Raw genomic sequence first — 20,980 nt, forward strand, 5'->3', positions numbered from 1 at the left:
AACTGACTCCATTGTCTGCTTGTATAAACACTACGTTATTGCTTCCAGACATAGTCAACTAAGAGTTGGTCATATGTAACTCTGATCCTGGTTTTCTTATAGGATTTCAAGGCTATTCATGATCATGACAAAATAAGTTGTATTCATAAGTGTTACTGTAGATAAGCTGTTGAACCTTTACATAAAGGTTTTTTATCTAATATTGAACAATACTCATACACGTTTGGTAGCAAATACTTGGATTTTCTGCACAGCAAATACAGAAATGAGTTATTACCTGGTAACTTGCATATATATTATGCTATTGTTTCATGTAACATCAGTAAATCAGCTGCAATAACTAGATAGAGATCTGTTTCTTAGAATGGGTTAACTTTTCTCTTCCTATCTTTTGTACTAGACTTTACACTCAGAAACTTGTTTTCAAAGATTGATGCCAAATCACTTCCTCTTTTAGAGTTAACACAGTTTTGCTAGAATTTCAATTTGGTTTACTCTGAAGGATTGCAGAGTCTGGCAATCTTCCTGGGCTAACTTATTTGTGGGGGTAAAAAGTAAAAATTACTGAAGTCGTAGAGGGCAATTCTGTTGCCATCAAGAGCTATAAGAATCTACTTTTTTTAGCTGTTACAGGATAAGTGGGGAAGAGATGAACCAGAAAGGGTGGGCTATATACTGCTATTGTCATTTCATCTCTGAAAAGTAAAATCTAGAAGTCCTTCATGTGACTTTGCTCTGGATATTATCACAGAGCAGAATGGTACCTGTGCTTTTGGTTCCTGATTCCTGCTTCTGCTTCGTCTGTCCATTTCCCTTCCTTGTCCATCTGTCTGCTATCTATCCATGCCCTTGCACACCCAGGCATTGCCTGCTAGCTGGGATCGCCCTGTGGTCTCAGGCATCAGTGTTTGAATCCAGCTCTGCCGGTCACTAGTAGTGAACTTCCGTCTTCAGTAATTAATTTAATCATGCTATTTGCTCAGTGTTCTCATCTGTAAAATGGGATAACTGAAAAAGTTGTCATTACAATAAAATAAGGTTGCAGGTAAAGAGTTTCAAGCAGTATTTAAAGCATAGAAAGGGCTCAATATTAATTACAATTAAAGAATGGGAAGTAGAGAAGGGATTTCAGGAGCAATTCTCATTAGAAAAGGCAATAAAGAAAGGAAACAGTTTAAGGTGGCATGCTCATTTATTTATTTAAAAAGATTTAGTAATTTATTTTAGAGAGAGCAAGAGAGCGAGAGAGCGAGAGAGCGAGAGAGCACGTGAGCACCAGTGGGGGGAGGAGCAAAGTGAGAAGAGAGAAAAGTCCCAAGCAGACTCCCCACTGAGCGCAGACCAGGGGAGTTTAGGGAACGTCATTGTTCATTACCTGCAGCTCCCTTTTCACCTTTCTCTCCTTTCCTGCCGTCTCTACCATCTCGTCCTGGGAGGCCGATCCGACCATGGGGCCCTGGGGAGCCATTTGCTCCAGGTGGTCCTGGAGGTCCAGGTAAGCCAGGGATGCTACAGATATATCTTGGGGAGTAGCTCTCTCCTTTGAACTGATTACCCCGAGGCTGTCCACTGGCACAAATGGCAAAACTTGTAACATAGAGCAAGATAAACATCTTTGGCTCTGGAAAAGAAACACAGGGACATAAATGCACCCACTCAGGTGGAAGTTTTGGCATAAATGAACATGGGAATGGGCATCAGCAAGCCCTCCCTCCTGTGCTTACCTTTCCATGCATGTATAAAACCCAGTTTAATCTCATAATTCCCTTGGAAACTATTAACACATTACTTATAGAGAGTTCTCAGTGCCCCACAGAAGGGTTGGTGGAGATGAAGGATTGATTTAAACAATTTCAAAATAAAGCCACTTGTATTTTTTTTCCTGTGGGGTCAATGACAGATTTTGAAAAAGAACATTTTCTTTTTGCAAAAATAATGCATAATTTTAGAAAATTAGAAATGTATATGAATAAGATCAAGATTAACATTGTTCTCACCACTAGAGATAGTTATAATTAACATTTTGATACACACATCCTCTGGTCTGTGTTGTGGAGAAAAGTGATATTATGCTATTCTTGTATTTTTTTTCAACTTTTTTCACTTAACAGTGTATCATGAGCATCTTCCTGTCTCAAAAGTTATTCATAACATTAAAAAAGTTGCATTTTTCTTTACTCTCCTTTATGTACACGATTATTGTAGATATTTCCTTCCAGTTTTCTGCCAATATAAATCCTATGCTAGACATTGGTATATCTAGTCTTTGCATGCATCCATGATCATTTCTTTAGAATTCACAGGCTTTTTAAAGCAGGAGAAAAGAAGTGTCATTCTCAGGAAAACATGTTTTTCACTTGATAATCATGTGTAAAACCAATTAGTGTTAATTGGAGTACTGTGCATGTCCTGCAAGGGGGGTTCTCAAACTTTAATTTAAAGCCTGCAGGATACAATGCCCTGGTGAACCATTAAGTCATTAACACCAAGGCGCAATTAAAGAGCTGAGTGAAATTAAACCATGCATGGTGCCACGTGCTTCTAGGGAAGCAGACAACTGGTCTCTTCAGCTATGATTTAATAGGACTTTGTTTTTCCCTCCACAAATAGGATCCTGAACATGATGGATCATTTGTTAGCATGAAATTTGGCATATAAGCTGAGGGGTGGGCAGTATAGGCTGGGACGCCTGATTTTCTAGGCTCAATGGTCCTTAAGATTAGTAGCTTCTTGGATGGACAATGCATACACATGGTTTTGGGGAGGTGTAAATGAATAGTTTTTGGATAGTAGTATCCAATAGTTTTGGATAGTTTTGGGCCTGTGTTTTAATAAGAAATCTCAACAACGCTTGATGTACATGCCTGGCATATACTTGCCCAAAGGAAGTAACATTAAAATGTGAAAAAAGCAGTCGGATGGAGTTTCCTTGTTTTTTGACAGCCACATCAGAAAATTAACCAGGCACATGGTACCAGTTTTATAATACCTGTGGGGAAATTGCAACATCTTGGAATTAGACCTAGAAATTTGCCAGAGCATAGGAATGACAGAGTGAGAAAAACATAGTGTGCACATGTGATTTCAAATAAATCTGTTTCCTAGAAATCTTGTGAAGAACTGAGGCAACTTACCCAAATATAGGCTCTGTATCCTTGACCAAATCTCCATGTTGCCAGTGTCTCTCCCCACATGACCCCCCACCCCCAAATCCAGGAGAATATTTTTGCTGTGTACTGTCTGCTGTAATATAACACAAACTCAAAAATACTGATCCCCATTGCTCAACTGGGATTAAGGCACTTTCTGAGAAGCCCAGAGGATCTCATAAAGATACGAGCCCTTTCAAGGGTGTTCCAGATGAAAGAAAATGAAAGAACATTCTATGCATACCCTTGCCATAGTTAAAATATAGTGATTAAATTGCTAGCTTTTTCTTGTAAAAAACTGATTAAAGGAGGTTTTGAGAAGGAATTTGAAAGAGAGGAACATGCTCATAGAAGTTACTCATAAAAAGGTGTTTAAAGAGACATGGAGGGGCACCTGGATGGCTCAGTGGGTTAAAGCCTCTGCTTTTGGCTCAGGTCATGATCCCAGGGTCCTGGGATCGAGCCCTGAGTCGGGCTCTCTGCTTGGTGGGGAGCCTGCTTCCCTTCCCCTCTCTCTGCCTGCCTCTCTGCCTCCTTGTGATCTCTGTCTGTAAAATAAATAAATAAAATCTTTAAAAAAAAAAGAGAGACATGGAATGGGATGCTGTGGCTGAGGTCAGGATTTGGTTCTATGAGGGATTTGAAATTATGTGGAGAGAAGGCACTTTGGGCAGTGGCATCTCAGACACTGGTGGAGATGCTGAAAACACAAACATACCCAAAGTTGGGTATTAGTTTATCAAGAAGCTTGTGGTAAGCTTCCAGGTTATGGTGGGTAGAAGAAGGAGAAATTTTAAACATGTGCTTGGAAGGATAGTAGTATTTCCAACAGCCAAGAAAAGGCTGCTCTAAGAAGGTAAAAATTAACACAATCTGAACAGATGCATTCATCGAACAAATGGTTTGCCTTTCACTGACAAATGCATTAGGATATTATTTATTTATTTTTATTATTATGTTCAATTAGCCAGCATATAGTACATCATTAATTTTTGATGTAGTGTTCAATGATTCATTAGTTGCATGTAACACTCAGTGCTCACCACTACGCATGTCCTCATTAATACCCATCACCTTGTTACCCCATTCCTCAACCCCCTCCCTTCTGTAACCTTCAGTTTGATTCCTGAGTTCAGAGTCTCTCATGCCTTATCTCCCTCTTTTATTTCTTCCCATTCAGTTGTCTGTGCTATAGTCTAAATGCTAGAAGCATCCCCAGTTAGAATATAATCTTTTAAAATTTATATAAAAAGAGGTGGGGCAGAGGGGAGGGAAGATAATCTTAAACAGGCTTGATGTTCAGGGCAGGGCTCCATCTCATGACCCTGAGGTCATGACCCAAGTGGAAATCAAGAGTCGGACACAACTGACTGAGCCACCCAGGCACTGGCAGACGCCCTCTGTCCTACCCAGTTAGAATTTTTGAAAGGCATTCAAAATGATTATCCATTAACAATCCTCATTGGAACTGAGGAAAAACATGATGTGGTGCCTGATGCACGATGACAGCATGGCGGTAGGTGACCGCTCAAGTCTTGGGACTTAATTTACTATGATAACAAAGGAGTGTAGGGTATAATGGAAAACTACAGTGGCATCACCCTGTACTAGTTCTTCATTTTACTTAGAAGTCAAAAACCTCATAGTACATGGTCTTCAAGGCTCTACTGGATTGGGCACCCATCTTCCTTACTTCTCATCTTCCTCTACTCTCTTTCCCACTCTCCAGCTCTAGTCACTATGAATTCCTTTGTGTTTCTCAGTGACACCAGGAATATTCTGCCTTAGGGCGTTCATACTGTTTCTTCTGTCTAGAACTTTCTGCCCCAAGACATCTACATGTCTCACTCTTTTATCTACCTTTCTTTTTTTTTAATTTTTAAAAAGATTTTTATTTATTTATTTGACAGAGAGAGAGAGATTACAAGTAGGCAGAGAGGCAGGCAGAAAGAGAGGGGGAAGCAAGCTCCCCACCAAGCAGAGAACCTGATGCAGGGCTCGATTCCAGGATCCCAAGACCACGACCTGAGCCGAAGGCAGAGGCTTAACCCACTGAGCCACCCAGGCTCCCCTCTCATCTCCCTTTCTGAGTCTTCTCAAATACCACCCTCTCCCTGAAGCCAATTCTTTTTTTTTTTAAATTTAATTTGATTTTTTCAGTGTTCCAAGATTCATTGTTTATGCACCACACCCAGTGCTCCATGCAATACGTGCCCTCCTTAATATCCACCACCAGGCTCACTCAACCCCCCACTTCCCTCCCCTCCAAAACCGTCAGTTTGTTTCTCAGAGTCCACAGTCTCTCATGGTTCGTCTCCCCCTCCGATTTCCCTCAATTCACTTTTCCTTTCCTTTTCCTAATGTCCTCTGTGTTATTCCTTATGCTCCACAAAGTAAGTGAAACCATATGATAATTAACTCTCTTTGCTTGACTTATTTCAGTCAGCATAATCTCTTCCAGTCCCATCCATGTTGATACAAAAGTTGGGTATTCATCCTTTCTGATGGAGGCATAATATTCCATTGTAAATCTTACACTGTATTTAACATTGCAATAGCCTTTCATACATCCTGACCCTCCCTCATTCTGTTCTACTGTTTTCTCTTCTTTGTGCTCACCACCTCTAACTCACTAGACTATTATTACCTTTATTATGCTTTAAAAATATTGTTTATCACCAATCTGATAGAATGTAATCTCCATGACTGTCAGGGACTTTGTCTTAGTCATTGACTTCTACAACATCTAGAGTAGAGTCTGGCACAAAAAAAACTCAGGTTGTGGACAAGGAAGGAGATATTTTGGGGGGCCAGGTGTTAGTTTTATGAAAAACAAAATGAATCAGAGAGAATGGACTGTGAGAGTATTACAAGGGAAAGAAAAAAGAGAGGCTTAAAGAAATATTCTGGAATTCTGTGGGTCCCTTTCACCATGTTTGAAAAATACAAACAAAAGACTTGAATTGTTTTAATTTTGCATAGTCTAGAGTATTTAGAAATACTTTAAATATTTACTTTTTTTGGTATAGACAGAGCATGCACATTTATAAAAAGTAAATCTCTTCTCCCTCCGCCCAGTCTTACAGACATGTGCTTTCCCTCTCTAGAGGCAATCATTGTTGCTAGGTTGTTGTGTGTCCTTCTTCTCCATGTTTTTGGCACACTGTATCTAGACTTTTCAGGTAGCTAAGAGAATTTCTCATATATATATATCTTAAATCTATAAATATATTTATAGATTTAATATTGATATATTTTTGAATACTCTTTTAATATATTGCTTGTACATTATCTTTTATTTTTTAAAAGATTTTATTTATTTATTTGCCAGAGAGAAAGAGAATGAGCAAGCACAAAAAGAACGGCAGGCAGAGAGAGAAGCAGGCTCCCTGCTAAGCAAGGAGCCTGATGTGGGTCACAATCCCAGGACCCTGGGACCACGACTTGAGCCAAAGGCAGGCTCTTAACTGACTAAGCCACCCAGGCATCCCTGTACATAGTTTATGACATTAACAACAAATAGCTTTTCCCAGTTTGCCTTTACATTTTCTTCAATGCATTTAAAAATATTTTATCACAAAAACATTCTTGGGGCATCTTGAGGGTCAGTCAGTTAAGTGTCTGTCTTTGTTTAGGTTATGATCCCAGGGTCCTGGGATTAAGCCCCATTGTGGCTCCCTCTCCCTCTTCCTCTGCCCTTCCCTGGCCAGCTCATGCTCTCTCTTATGCTCTTTCTCTATCAAATAAATAAATAAAAATCTTTAAAAAGCCTCCAACATTCTTGAAGTTCAATTTATTATTTTGAAAAGGCCTTCCTCACTTCAAGATAATAAAAAGATTTCTCCCACTTTCAGTTCTTTTGTTGTTTCATTTGTTCACATTTAATTTTGGACCCATTAGAATGTTTCTTTCTTTTTCTTTTTCAGTTGAAGGTTTATTTATTTATATTAGAGAGAGAGGGAGAGAAAGAGAGAGAGAAGTGGGGAAGGGGCAGAGGGAGAGGGGGAGAGAATCTTAAACAGACTCTGCACTGAGCGTGCACTTATACTTACCCAACACAGGGTTCTGTCTCACCACCCTGAGATCATGACCGGAGCTGAAACCAAGAGTTGGGTGCTTAACTGACTGCCACACCAGTGCTTCTAGAATGTTTCTGATAACAAGTTTGAGATAGGGATCCAACTGTATATTTTCAACACTTTATATTGAATAATCTATCCTTCACCCACTTTCCCACTGGTTTGCAGTGAACTTGGTTATTTTGGCTGGGGCTGAACTCTGCAGGTCATGGCTTTATAAACATTACAATATTTTCTATAGCTTTATTGAGATTTAATTTACACACCATAAATCTGACCAATTTGAAGTATGCAACTCAATGTATGCTATAATCCAATTTTAGATCATTTTCAAAACTACAAAAAAACCCTCATACACATTTGCAGTCACACTCCTTACATAAAATATTTTGAAAGATTGCATTGAATATGCAAATTTATGTAGAATATGTGCTAAAATGTATTTTTTTTTTCAACATCACGCTCCTTTGGAGTGAGAAAAATCAAAGCTCTGGAAATATTGTTAATCTTGAACAGATCTGTCCTGGGATGTTAATGTATCCTATTTTTCTGTAGGGATTACAGTAACAGGTTTTTAGTTTTTTAAACTTCTATTTACTTCATGGTAATTTAGATTTCACAGCCTTTATGTTAAAGTGTATTTTGAATCTGTAAAGCATGAATGTAGTATGTAGTGTTTTGTAAGATATTTAGTGATAGAACTCTTTGTTCTTGCTAAACTAGCCATAAAAAATAGTTGGAGAAATACTGAATAAATCACTGTAAAAATTGAAATTTTAGGCAATGTGCCCACAGATGAGATTCTTTCTTTTTTAAAAAATAAATTAAACCCATGTATATACAGTCAATTAATATTTGACAAGGAAGCCCAGAATACTTCCTTCATGGGAAAAAATAGTCTCTTCAATAAAATGATGTTGGGACAATGATATTTACATACAAAAGAATGAAATTGGATCCCTAACTTACACCCCTCAAAAAATCAACTTGAAATGGATTAAAGACTTAAATATAAGACCTGAAACCATAAAACCTCTAGAAGAAAACAGGGGAAAATATTCTTGACATTGGTCTTGGCAACAGTATTTTTGGATATGACACCAAAACACAAGCAACAAAAGCAAAAACAAACAAGTGGGACTACACCCAGCTAAAAACTTCTGCATAGGAAAAGAAACATTCAACAAAATGAAAAAGCAGTGTACAGAATGAGAGAAAAAAACTGCAAAGCATGTATCAAGTAGGAGGTTAATATTCAAAATACAAAAGGAACTCATACAACTCAACAGGGAAAACCAAATAATCTGATTAAAAACGGACAAAGGCTCTGAATAGACATTTTCCCAAAGAAAACATACAAATGGCCAACAGGTACATGAAAAGATACTCAATATCGTTAGTCATCAGTGGAGTACAAATCACAAAAGCACAATGAGATACCACCTTATATCTGTCAGAATGGCTATCAGCAAAAAGAAGGGATAACAAGTTTTGCTGAGGATATGGAAAAAAGGGAATGTTTGTGCACTGCTGGTGAGAATGTAAATTGATATAGCCATTATGGAAAACAATATGGAGATTTCTCAAAAAATTAAAAATAAAACCACCACATGATCCAGGAACCCCACTTCTGCATATATATCCAAAGGAAATGAAAACAGGATATCAAAAAGCTGTCTGTACTCCCACATTCATTGCAGCATTATTCACAATAGCCATGACATGGAAGCAAACTAAATGTCCATTGACAAATGAATAAGGAAAATGTGGCATATATACAATGGAATGTTATTCAGCCATAAAAAGAAGGAAATCCTGCCATTGTGACATCATGGATGAACCTTGAAAGCATTATACTGTGCGAAATAAGTCAGAGAAAGACAAACACTCTATAATCTAACTTATATCTGTAATCCAAAACACTGAACTCACAGAAACAGAGAGTAGAATGGTGGTTGTCAGGGGCTGGAGGGTGGGGGAAATGGGGATATGTTGGTGAAATAATACAAACTCCACCTACAAACTGAACAAGTTTTGGGGACCTAATGTGCAGCATGGTGGCTATAATTAACAATACTGTCTCTTTGTATATTTGAAAGAGAATAGATTTTACTGCATGTGATTATGACACACAATAAACGCTTTTACTGCACACAAAAAGTGATAATTATGAGAGGTGATGGATGGTGTTAACTAATCTTCCTGTAATAATAATAATAATAATAAATTAATAATAATAATAATAAAGTGATAATAAATTAATTCCTCAAAAATGTAATCCAGAATTACCATATGATCCAGCAGTTGCACTTGTAAAAGAAGTGAAGACAGGGACTCAGATATTTGTACATCCATGCTCGTAGCAACAGTCTTCACAAGAGCCATCAACAGACGAATGGACGAACACAATATTCCATACAATATTATTCAGCCATTAAAAGGAAGGGAATTTTGACCCATTTTACAACATGGAGGAATCTGAGAACTTTATGGTAAGTGAATTAGACCAGTCCCAAAAGGACAAATACTGTATTATTTTTACCTATAGATGCATCTAGAATAGTCAAAATCATAGAGACAGAAAGTCACACGGTGGTTGCCAGGGGCTGGGCAGTAGGGTGGGGGGTTCATGTTTAAGAAATACCAAGTTTTGGTTGGTGAGAATGAGAAAGTTTTGGAGATGCATGGTGGTGTGATGGTTGTAAAACTGTGTGAGCATACCTGCTGCCCCAGAACTAAATGCTTCAAAATGGTGAAGTGTATTTGTTGTCTGTTTCCCTACAAAACAAAATACCAAGTGAAAAAAACAATATGAGTTGGGATGCAGGGAACCTACTAGTATTTTTATGACTGTGCTGGGTGTTCTAAAACATTGCTTACTTCATCATACACCACTTTTATGCAATAGGTGACATTATCTTCATTTTAAAGATAAGAAAATTGAGACTCCAAGGACTCAACGTTCACACAGCCCTACAACTGGCACAGTCAGGATTTGAACTGAGCTCTTTTTGTCTCTAAACACTCGAGTTTTCTCCCACGTTGTGTGAGGGAAACTGTAATATTACTTCATGATGAAGGGCTGGACTCAATTATTAATTCGACTTGAGAATGTATTCTGCCTGGAAATTATTAGGAAGAAGATAGGTAAGTAGGGGTGGCCAAAACACGACATATCCTTGGCCTGCAGAGGAAGAGATTTCACAACAGCAAGTTTTGTCCTTCTTAGCTGCATTAGGAGTGGCTCTAGGCATGAGCAAGACAGGGTGGGGACCCGAGGTGTTCACATTCCAACTGCTTCTGTTGTGTAGTTCCTCATCTCTGTCTTTGGGGCTCCACTTTCTCTCCTCAGAACTGCCTCTCCTGTTGGCTATGGAACACCTTCCCTTCTGTCACTATGCAGTGAGCAGCACCTCATATCCATGTTGTGTTATGGCTATCTATTTAAATTGTTTTTTCTCCGCCAAAACATTAACTCTGTGCCACCAACATTTTTAGGACAATGACTGGTCTGCAGTGGAGGGTCAACAAAAGTTGAATGAAGAAAGTATTTATTCATCAATATTTCCTTAAAGAACAGCTTATTGATTTACAAAGCTTTGGCTACTTTATATAAAGTGCTATGATGGCACAAAGTAAAAACTGCTGACATTTGACAAACATTTTGTAGTCTACAGAGCAATGTTAAGTCCATATCCTCTTTCCAAAAGACCGTTTTGTGGTAGATTGGACAAGGAACAGATGTCTCAAGAAGGCAGGTAACTTGTCTATGGCCACACAGCTAGCATCAGATCAGAGATTGGAACCCAGACCTTCAGTTTTATGGAATTTTCTAATAGCTGTCTGTTTAATAAACTCAGAAAGCTACCATAATGAAAGGGGCCACTGCGTCTACATTTGCCAAAGTTCTAAAAAAAAGAGTAAACGCCATACCTTGCTCTGGGTTGGTGGGTTGCTCCAGGATTCTAAATCCACAAGAGACTGAGGATCTTTCATGAGAGCTTCGGTGAAAAACTTGCTTTGGTACCAGACAGAAAAAGAGATCCAAGTTCTCAGAGGTTTCCAAATAGTTGTGCTAAAAATAATTCTTTCCTTTAGTCCCAAAGAGCTAGAGGCCCTGGAAGTCATTCATGGGGTGAGGCTCAATCAGGGGCTGATCAAAATTACGGTTTTGTTTGAGATAAACCTTAAGCTCCTGCTTTCTTTGACTGGTATGTTTAGAGATGCCTCCATCTCTGTGTGTCGTGGTCTCTTTTTCAGATTTGTTTACTCAAGTTTTTCCCTCTTCGTTTGTTTTCCACTGAGTGGAAGTTTCAGGAAAAAAATTACTCACTGACTGGAAATTAGTTGTTAACTTAGAGAAAAGAGTCATTTCCTATTTGAGAATTTTCAAGGTAGAATCTTCAAATTCTAGAGATTGGGTGTTGTCTCATGGAACAAACAAGGAGAGGTGGTAAATATTCTTGGTAAACATGGCGGGAAAAGGGCCCTCCATCCTATGTGCTGTGAAATGGAAGAGGGTTATGAACACTGCACTGATCTTTTCTTTGTTCTCTGCTGAATGGGTAAATGATTGGGTATTTTTAGAAGACTGATATGTCTTTGTTACTATAGAGAACTGATCATAACAACTCAAAAGGCAGAATGATTCTCCAAAGCCTGTGACTACTCATCTTCGATGCAATCAATTTCTTTGTTCCCTTGTGATACGTACTTCTCACATTTCCTTAGCAACAGCAATATATAATTCATGATGTCACTTATGGAAATTCGGTGACTGAAAAATCTTGTTTTTATCTTGCTTTCCCCACCATTCTTCCCAAACATTTGAGAGTGCTAATTGGAAGAAGTATTTTCAAAGTTATCAAAGTGGACACTGATGATAAATTTGACAAAGAAGATGAATGGGCTCCCCATCCAGCTAATCCTCATTTTGCCCTAGCTATCCACCTTCCTGTCTGAAGGAAATGGTCTTTTGAATTTTTGGCAGTTCAAAATATGGGTACTATCATAAGGTAGTAAAAACCATGCCTTGGGTCCTGAAGTGAGACAGTTTTTTGCTAAATTAGAGTAGGGTGCTTTTTTTTTTTTTTAATTCTCAAATGAGTAAATTTGGCATGTAGCACTGTGTTAGTGTAAGAGGTACAGTGTGTTACTTGATATATTTATATATTATAATATGATTGTTGTTGTCATCGTATTACATAGTTATAATACAATAGTATTGTCTGTATTCACTATATTGTGCCTTAGATCTCTAGGGCTTATTTACTGCTTGTTACAAGTTAGTACCCTTAAACACCTTCAGTTTTATCCCCTTCCTCCCCTGATACCACCATTTTATAGAGCATGATCTTAATCAGATATCCCTGGGTTTGTCTTCTCATCCTCAAAATGAAATTGTATTTTTCATTATTTCTAAGTTCTCTTACAGTTCTAGTATTCCTCATCAAAGTCCTTGTGTTTCATGAGATGAAATTTGTAAAAATGCCACATCTACACATATGGGTAGAGATACGAGATACCTCGAAGGAGATATTTATTGAGAGAAGTCACTCAAGTGACTCTTTTAGTGTTGTGCATTTAAGTAGGTACTTGGAAGTAGCTGAATGAAGGTTTTTCCTCCCAGGAATTTTTGGCTGGCAAGGTGTTGAGATTATTTGCTTAAAGTACCCACGGTCTTCTAGAAGGAAGGAACCAAGGGTCCAATTCCTCTCCATGATGTAAATTTAAGGAAATCAGTCATGGACTATAGGGTTGGTCTGGTCTAAGGCTTATAATCAAGAAATCACAGAATGGAACTGACCAGGAGGTAAGGCCTAAAGAATTTTGGGGTGGTGGCTTTGGTACAGTATATGAATAAGGCTGCAAGTTTGTCTGCTTTCAGTCATTCTGTCAGAGCAGATATTCTTGGGGGAACAGTGGTTAAACAAACAATGATGAATTAAAAGGATTATTATATTGAAACTTAGTAAGAGGGTAATATTGGGGTCAGCAAGAGCATCCTCTACAAAAGCACCTCCTAGAATATGCATGGCTAGTGTTCAATGGTGTCACCATTTGGTGACAGCTCAATCAATGGGAAAGGTGGACAACCAAAGGTTTTGTTTTGTATGTTTTACCTGGGTTGGAATTAGGAATTAGGAATGACTCCTTTGAACCAAGCAAACCCCTAGAATTCTTAGGTTATTCATGGAGGGGAGGATTGAGGTCTTAAGTAGTCTACATGCTAATAAAAGCAAATGGGATCCTAACAATTCATTGAAAGAAAAGGACCATATTGAACTTAAATAGGAAAGCAGGTCACTGGGGGTAAAATGCTTCCATTAGTTTAATACCAGTAGAACATCACACAACAACACTTTGTCATGTGTAAGATTTGACTCTCTGACTTCAAGGAATCTCCCGATTCCCCATACTGAAGTGTTCTAAGAGGCTGAAGTAGAACACCAGTCCTTTCAAGCTTAATGTCAGGTGTTTCAGGCTTTAGATGTGTTCTTTGTTATTATAAAGTGGTAACTTCTTAATGGGCTTTTCTCATTCACCCTTTGAAATAGCACAGTCTCTGTCAAAGAACTTAGAAATTGTTTCTTGACTTCCAAAAGAGACAGATGTATTCTTATATTACTGCCTTAACTTGGCAGAGTATTGATACAAATTATGGGTATTTATATTCACTCTTCTGTGTCATTCACAATTTCCTTAACTTCCCCTTAATGTTTGCTGATAAAGTTTCTTGTATTACTTAGGTACCACATTACTTTTTTCTGTTCTGCAATATTAGATTTTAAAAGTTATTTTTCATCTTAGATAACTCATAATCTGTATCTTTTCAGACATATTCTTCTCCACAAAGAGAACTAGTCTTTGAAATTGTCTCCTAGAGCATAAAAAATCAGAATAAAAAATCAGATTCTGTTTTTGCCTGACAATCATGCCAAGGCCAAGGTTGTCCTCTGCCTTTCCAATGCACAGAAATCTTTCCTCTCAGCTTGTGCTTTGGTTTTCCTGTAGCCTTAACTCACTAAAGGCAGTTCAATCTAGACAATCCTATCAATGTCCACAAAGCATCTAACAGTGTGTTGGTTCAGCTTTCAAAAAAAGTGTTCAGCCTCCTACACTATTGATGGGAATGCAAGCTAGTGCAGCCACTCTGGAAAACAGTATGGAGGTTCTTCGAAAAGTTGAAAATAGAGCTACCCTATGACCCAGCAATTGCACTATTGTGTATTTACCCTAAAGATACAAATGTGGTGATCCAAAGGAGCTTGTGCACCTGAATGTTTATAACAGCAATGTCCACAATAGCCAAACTATGGAAAGAGCCTAGATGTCCATCAACAAAAGAATGGATAAATAAGATGTGATATAGATATACAACAGAATACTATGCAGTGATCAAAAAAAAAAAAAAAAAAAAAAAGAAATCTTCCTATTTGCAATGATGTGGGTGGAACTAGAGGGTATTATGTTAAGTGAAATAAGTCAATCAGAGAAAGACAATTATCATATGATCTCACTGATATGAGGAATTTGAGAAACAAGACAGAGGATCGTAGGGGAAGGGAGGGAAAAATGAAACAAGATGAAACCAGAGAGGGAGTTAAGCCATAAGAGACTCTTAATCTCAGGAAACAAACTGAGGGTTGCTGGAGGGGAAGGGGGTGGAAGGAATGGGGTGGCTGGGTTATGGACATTGGTGAGGGTATGTGCTATGTTGAGTGCTGTGAAGTGTATAAACCTGGTGATTCACGGACCTGTACCTCTGGGGCTAATAATACATTATATGTTTATAAAAAAAAAATTTTTTTAAAAAGGGTTCAGGTTCATTCACAGTTTTGCTAAGTGGGTTGTTTTTGTTTTTGTTTTGTGTAAATACTCCCATGATAGGGGTGCATGTATTTTTTTGAATTAGCATTTCTGTTTTCTTTGGGTACTCAGTGGTGGAATTATGGGATCATATGGTATTTTTAATTTTGTGGGAAACTTCTGTAGTATTTTCCACAGTGGCTGCACAAATTTACATTCCTACCAAGAGTACACAACAGTTCCTTTTTCTCTACATCTTTATCAACATTTGTTATTTCTTGTTTTTTTTTTTTAAATTTAAATTTTTTTTTTTATTTTAGCCATTCTGTTAGGTGTAAGGTGATGTCTCATTGTGGTTTTGATTTGTATTTCCTGGATGATGAGTGTTTTAAAAAACAACAACAACAACAACACTTCCCATCATGGCCAATTTCAAGCCACCAACCTAACCTTAACAAAATGCAAAGTTGGGAAGATATGTGCAGAACTGCCATTTTTCTAGGTACTAGAATTATTAAAAAATGTTCTAACTGATATACAATGAGAACTTATATGTTATGACATTGTATAATTACTTCCCTTAATCTTCATTATAACCTCTTGAAATGAATAATTTTATCATTCTTCTTTTAGAGATAAAGACAGTGAATAGTCTGATCCACAATTGGCCCACCCAACTACTATACCATATATTACCTCCCCAGGGTGTTGTTAACTTTACAAGATCAGGTTCCTGCATCTAAGGAGCTTTCAGGCAGGTGGAATGTACACCTGAGTCCTCTTCCTCCCTGGAGCACTAGATTCTGTCTGGAATCTAATCTTTTTCTTGCCTCATTGCCTTACTTATTTCATCTCCTCTGGCTTGCAAGTTCCTGCTAACCATGTTTTCCCCATGCCCCTTTCTTCATTTGCTCACATTTTTTATCCTTATCCATTGCTTTGTCTAGAAAATCTCCTTGATGCTTCAAAAAGTCTCCCTGATTCTCCCCATCAGGTACAGCCTTGTCTTCCCTTGAGCCCTCCTGGCAAATTATTTGGATCTTTCTTATACACTTTAGCTCATGGACTCTCAATTAGGTCTATTGATTCAGCATATCAGCAAATTAGGGCAAAACATTTGTATTTTTCAAACAGTCTATGAGTAATTCTGATGGACCGTCAGGCTTTGGGAATCTTTGTTTGATCTTCTCTTGTTCAAATGATGCCCTGTCTCTTAGTCCTTCTAAACCACAGGGTTCCAGTCATACAAATCTGGTCTTCTCCCTCCTTCCTCTTGTTGTTCTATTCATTACATCATCACATATTTATTAAGCATCACTATATGCTAGCTACAGAATGTTTGGTCTTGGTGTTAAAGGGAGAGTAAATGTAGAGCCCTTTTAGAGGAAAAGTCCAGTGGAGAAGACAGACATTCATCAAATAATCACAGAACTGTGTTTAACAGGATGTTAATTTGGATTTCCCATCATCTTGAGTTTCAAATGAGAACTCAAAACAAGGAATAATGGGCAATCAGTGTCCATACATTCCTTTAAGACTTGCTAAGAACAAAGGAAATTAAAGGCATCCAAATCGGCAAAGAAGAAGTCAAATTATCACTCTTCGCAGATGATATGATACTTTATGTGGAAAACCCAAAAGACTCCACTCCAAAACTGCTAGAACTTGTACAGGAATTCAGTAAAGTGTCAGGATATAAAATCAATGCACAGAAATCAGTTGCATTTCTCTACACCAACAGCAAGACAGAAGAAAGAGAAATTGAGGAGTCAATCCCATTTACAATTGCACCCAAAACCATAAGATACCTAGGAATAAACCTAACCAAAGAGGCACAGAATCTATACTCAGAAAACTATAAAGTACTCATGAAAGAAATTGAGGAAGACACAAAGAAATGGAAAAATGTTCCATGCTCCTGGATTGGAAGAATAAATATTGTGAAAATGTCTATGCTACCTAAAGCAATCTACACATTTAATGCAATTCCTATCAGAGTACCATCCATCTTTTTCAAAGAAATGGAACAAATAATTCTAAAATTTATATGGAACCAGAAAAGACCTTGAATAGCCAAAGGGATATTGAAAAAGAAAGCCAACGTTGGTGGCATCACAATTCCGGACTTCAAGCTCTATTACAAAGCTGTCATCATCAAGACAGCATGGTACTGGCACAAAAACAGACACATAGATCAATGGAACAGAATAGAGAGCCCAGAAATAGACCCTCAACTCTACAGTCAACTAATCTTTGACAAAGCAGGAAAGAATGTCCAATGGAAAAAAAGACAGCCTCTTCAATAAATGGTGCTGGGAAAATTGGATAGCCACATGCAGAAAAATGAAATTGGACCATTTCCTTACACCACACACAAAAATAGACTCAAAATGGATGAAGGACCTCAATGTGCGAAAGGAATCCATCAAAATCCTTGAGGAGACCACAGGCAGCAACCTCTTCGACCTCAGCCGTAGCAACATCTTCCTAGGAACAAGGCCAAAGGCAAGGGAAGCAAGGGCAAAAATGAACTATTGGGATTTCATCAAGATCAAAAGCTTTTGCACAGCAAAGGAAACAGTTAACAAAATCAAAAGACAGCTGACAGAATGGGAGAAGGTATTTGCAAACGACATATCAGATAAAGGACTAGTGTCCAGAATCTATAAAGAACTTAGCAAACTCAACACCCAAAGAACAAATAATCCAATCAAGAAATGGGCAGAGGACATGAACAGACATTTCTGCAAAGAAGACATCCAGATGGCCAACAGACACATGAAAAAGTGCTCCATATCACTCGGCATCAGGGAAATACAAATCAAAGCCACAATGAGATATCACCTCACACCAGTCAGAATGGCTAAAATCAACAAGTCAGGAAATGACAGATGCTGGCGAGGATGCGGAGAAAGGGGAACCCTCCTACACTGTTGGTGGGAATGCAAGCTGGTGCCGCCACTCTGGAAAACAGCATGGAGGTTCCTCAAAATGTTGAAAATAGAACTGCCCTATGACCCAGCAATTGCACTATTGGGTATTTACCCTAAAGATACAAATGTAGTGATCCAAAGGGGCACGTGCACCCGAATGTTTATAGCAGCAATGTCCACAATAGCCAAACTATGGAAAGAACCTAGATGTCCATCAACAGATGAATGGATCAAGAAGATGTGGTATATATACACAATGGAATACTATGCAGTCATCAAAAGAAATGAAATCTTGCCATTTGCGACAACATGGATGAAACTAGAGCCTATCATGCTTAGCGAAATAAGTCAAGCAGAGAAAGACAACTATCATATGATCTCCCTGATATGAGGAAGTGGTGATGTAACATGGGGGCTTAAGTGGGTAGGAGAAGAATAAATGAAACAAGATGGGATTGGGAGGGAGACAAACCATAAGTGACTCTTATTTATTTATTTATTTATTTATTTATTTATTTGACAGACAGAGATCGTAAGTAGGCAGAGAGGCAGGCAGAGAGAGACAGGAGGAAGCAGGCTCCCTGCTGAGCAGAGAGCCCGATGCGGGGCTCGATCCCAGGACCCTGGGATCATGACCTGAGCCGAAGGCAGCGGCTTAACCACTGAGCCACCCAGGCGCCCCCCATAAGTGACTCTTAATCTCACAAAACAACCTGAGGGTTGCTGGGGGGAGGGGGTTTGGGAGAAGGGGGTGGGATTATGGACATTGGGGAGGGTATGTGCTTGGGTGAGTGCTGTGAAGTGTGTAAACCTGGTGATTCACAGACCTGTACCCCTGGGGATAAAAATAAATGTTTATAAAAAATAAAAAATTAAAACAAAATTAAAAAAATAAAAAATTAAAAAAAAAAGTGATCATCTCATACCATTTTCTAAAAAAAAAAACTCAGTCACAGATCTGCTACTACTTCCTTGATAGAACCCGAAGCAAACCTCAGTCTCTTCCAGCTTTCTCATTTATGTAATAGGGCTAAAGTATACAGAAGATATTTTGGAGGCATGAACTTGATCATTTATTTACAAATGTTTTATCTAATGTAATACAAATTAGGTGAGAAAATGTAAGTGCTAGTAAAAATAGTGATCTTCTAACCTATATGATGTATATAGATAGAGGCTTTTCTTCCTCTTCATCATCAGAAAATAAATGGGACTGGTATAGTAGTTTATATAGAAAAGGTATATATACATAAAACTGAGCATAAAGTATTCCAGAAAGAATTGGTTAGAAACTTTCCTAATGATTAAAAATTAAAGATCTGACCTTCCAAAAAAAAAAAAAAAAAAAAAAAAAAAAGACTTGCTAAGAACAGCTGGATCTGACACTGAGCTGTGGTCCACTTTCCATCCACATAAAAGAAAACTAGAAGTTAAAAAAAAATAAGTAATGGTTGAAGAGAGCCTCCAAAGTAAAAAGCTGTAAGCTGATAAGAGAGTGCTAATGAGCTCTCCCCTTCTTTCCCATGAGGGAAGTAAGGGAAGAGTGATACCTCCTCTCTAGCCAGGAGGCAAGGACTTTAAGAGATCACCAATAGTAGGAAAGGTGCCCACAAGAAAGAAGCTGTTTATTTTCCAGCTGGATGTTTAACTAAACTGTGAAGCTAAAACCCTTGCAGCTTTCACAGGATCAGAGAAATGCAATAAGTAGGTTCTGGAGGAGCTTGACCCACCCCTGGAGGTTGATATCTTATGATATCAAAGAAACTAGAGAATTCTAGCTCTATAAAGGCAAAAGGCTGTTAGAGAAGGGAGCCAGAATAGGGATAACCATCTGAGAGGCAAGGGTACATGAATTTCTTAAGAGACAGATGGTACCAAGAATGAAGGTGGAGTTGGGCCATCGAGATGGAAACTTAAGCCAGGTCAGAGTCTTCCTAGAACAAGGTAGCCAGTAAGAAGCCATTGAGTACATCACTGAGTACAGAAGCTGAGGCTGGTTTAGGGCAGTGCAAAGTACCAACCAAGGAGTGAATCACCCATTCAGGGAACTGTGTGGTATGGAGGTCTCTCAGAAAGCTTCTAATGACCCTGGGAATATGTTCAACTAGAGATAGCTGGCATTTAAAGACAGGACACACCTGTGTGTGGCAGGAGAGAACCGTGCAAATAGCTCACACTGAACAAAAATAATTAGATCATGTTTTTATAATTCTTTTATGTTCTGATCTGACTCTAGACATGTTCAAAGTGGAAGGAGGGAGAAGAGTTGGAGGAAGAGCAAAAAACCACAGTGGATCCTGAGTTAAATGCATGGAAAGAGAACAGGCATGTTTTAGATGTGAGATGAAAGTTATTATTTAGATTTATCTTTTTAATATGTGAAAATAAGTCACAATTAAATAATGAAATTGGGTCATGTAACCAAAAATGACCAGAAAGTTAAGGAATTTGCCTGAGATGTCATGAAAGGACAGAGAAGGATCCAAAATAATTTGACTAGAAGAAGTGATGGTGAAAGAAGAAAGTTGTTTCTTACTTATATCAAGGGCAGATAAGGTCATTTGATAAATTTAATAAATTCTAGAGGGTGTTTTAAAGGAAAGGTGAAGGGTGTTTTGGGAGTGTTTAGCAGGATGACTGACATAGCTGAGACTATGGATCAGGAAGGGCTTGCCTAGAGATATGGTATTTGGCCTAAAATGTGAAACAGAAGCTGACATTATCCAATAAGAGACTGTGAGAAAACATTTTCAGGCTGAGGGATTGCCACATGCAAATGTCCTGAGGTAGAAGAGGATAATTTTGAGGAAGGCCATTGAGAAGGAGCAAAGGAGAGCCTGAGCCTGGATGGCTCTCCTAGTCATGGAAAGTTCTGGTCTTTTTCCTGGGGTGGTGGGAGCCCCTGAAGGACTACAAATAAGATTTTGAGTCAAGCCGTCAATTCTCTCTCAACCCTGATAGGCTATAACCAGGATAATATACATGGAGGTGATGCTTGTTTGCCACTTTT

The 20,980-nt window shown here is 38.3% G+C and overlaps 1 protein-coding gene across 8 annotated transcripts in view; it reads right to left on the minus strand.

The window, feature by feature from the left end:
* Window positions 1–20,980, minus strand: part of C1QTNF7 (C1q and TNF related 7) — a 114,768-nt gene that overhangs the window by 7,820 nt on the left and 85,968 nt on the right. For 4 of the 8 annotated variants that reach the window (XM_082728724.1, XM_082728722.1, XM_082728721.1 and 1 more), the window contains exon 2: window positions 1,376–1,621. In XM_082728724.1, coding sequence (XP_082584850.1) covers window positions 1,376–1,613 — 238 coding nt within the window. In that variant the 5' untranslated portion in view covers window positions 1,614–1,621. Of the gene's footprint in view, window positions 1–1,375; window positions 1,622–7,201; window positions 7,246–11,161; window positions 11,423–20,980 lie in introns of those variants that run through there. The other 4 variants (XM_082728720.1, XM_082728725.1, XM_082728718.1 and 1 more) reach the window with 2 other exon arrangements.

The sequence above is a fragment of the Mustela nivalis genome, assembly GCF_964662115.1.
Source record: "Mustela nivalis genome assembly, chromosome: 4".
Classification (NCBI taxonomy): Eukaryota; Metazoa; Chordata; class Mammalia; order Carnivora; family Mustelidae; genus Mustela; species Mustela nivalis.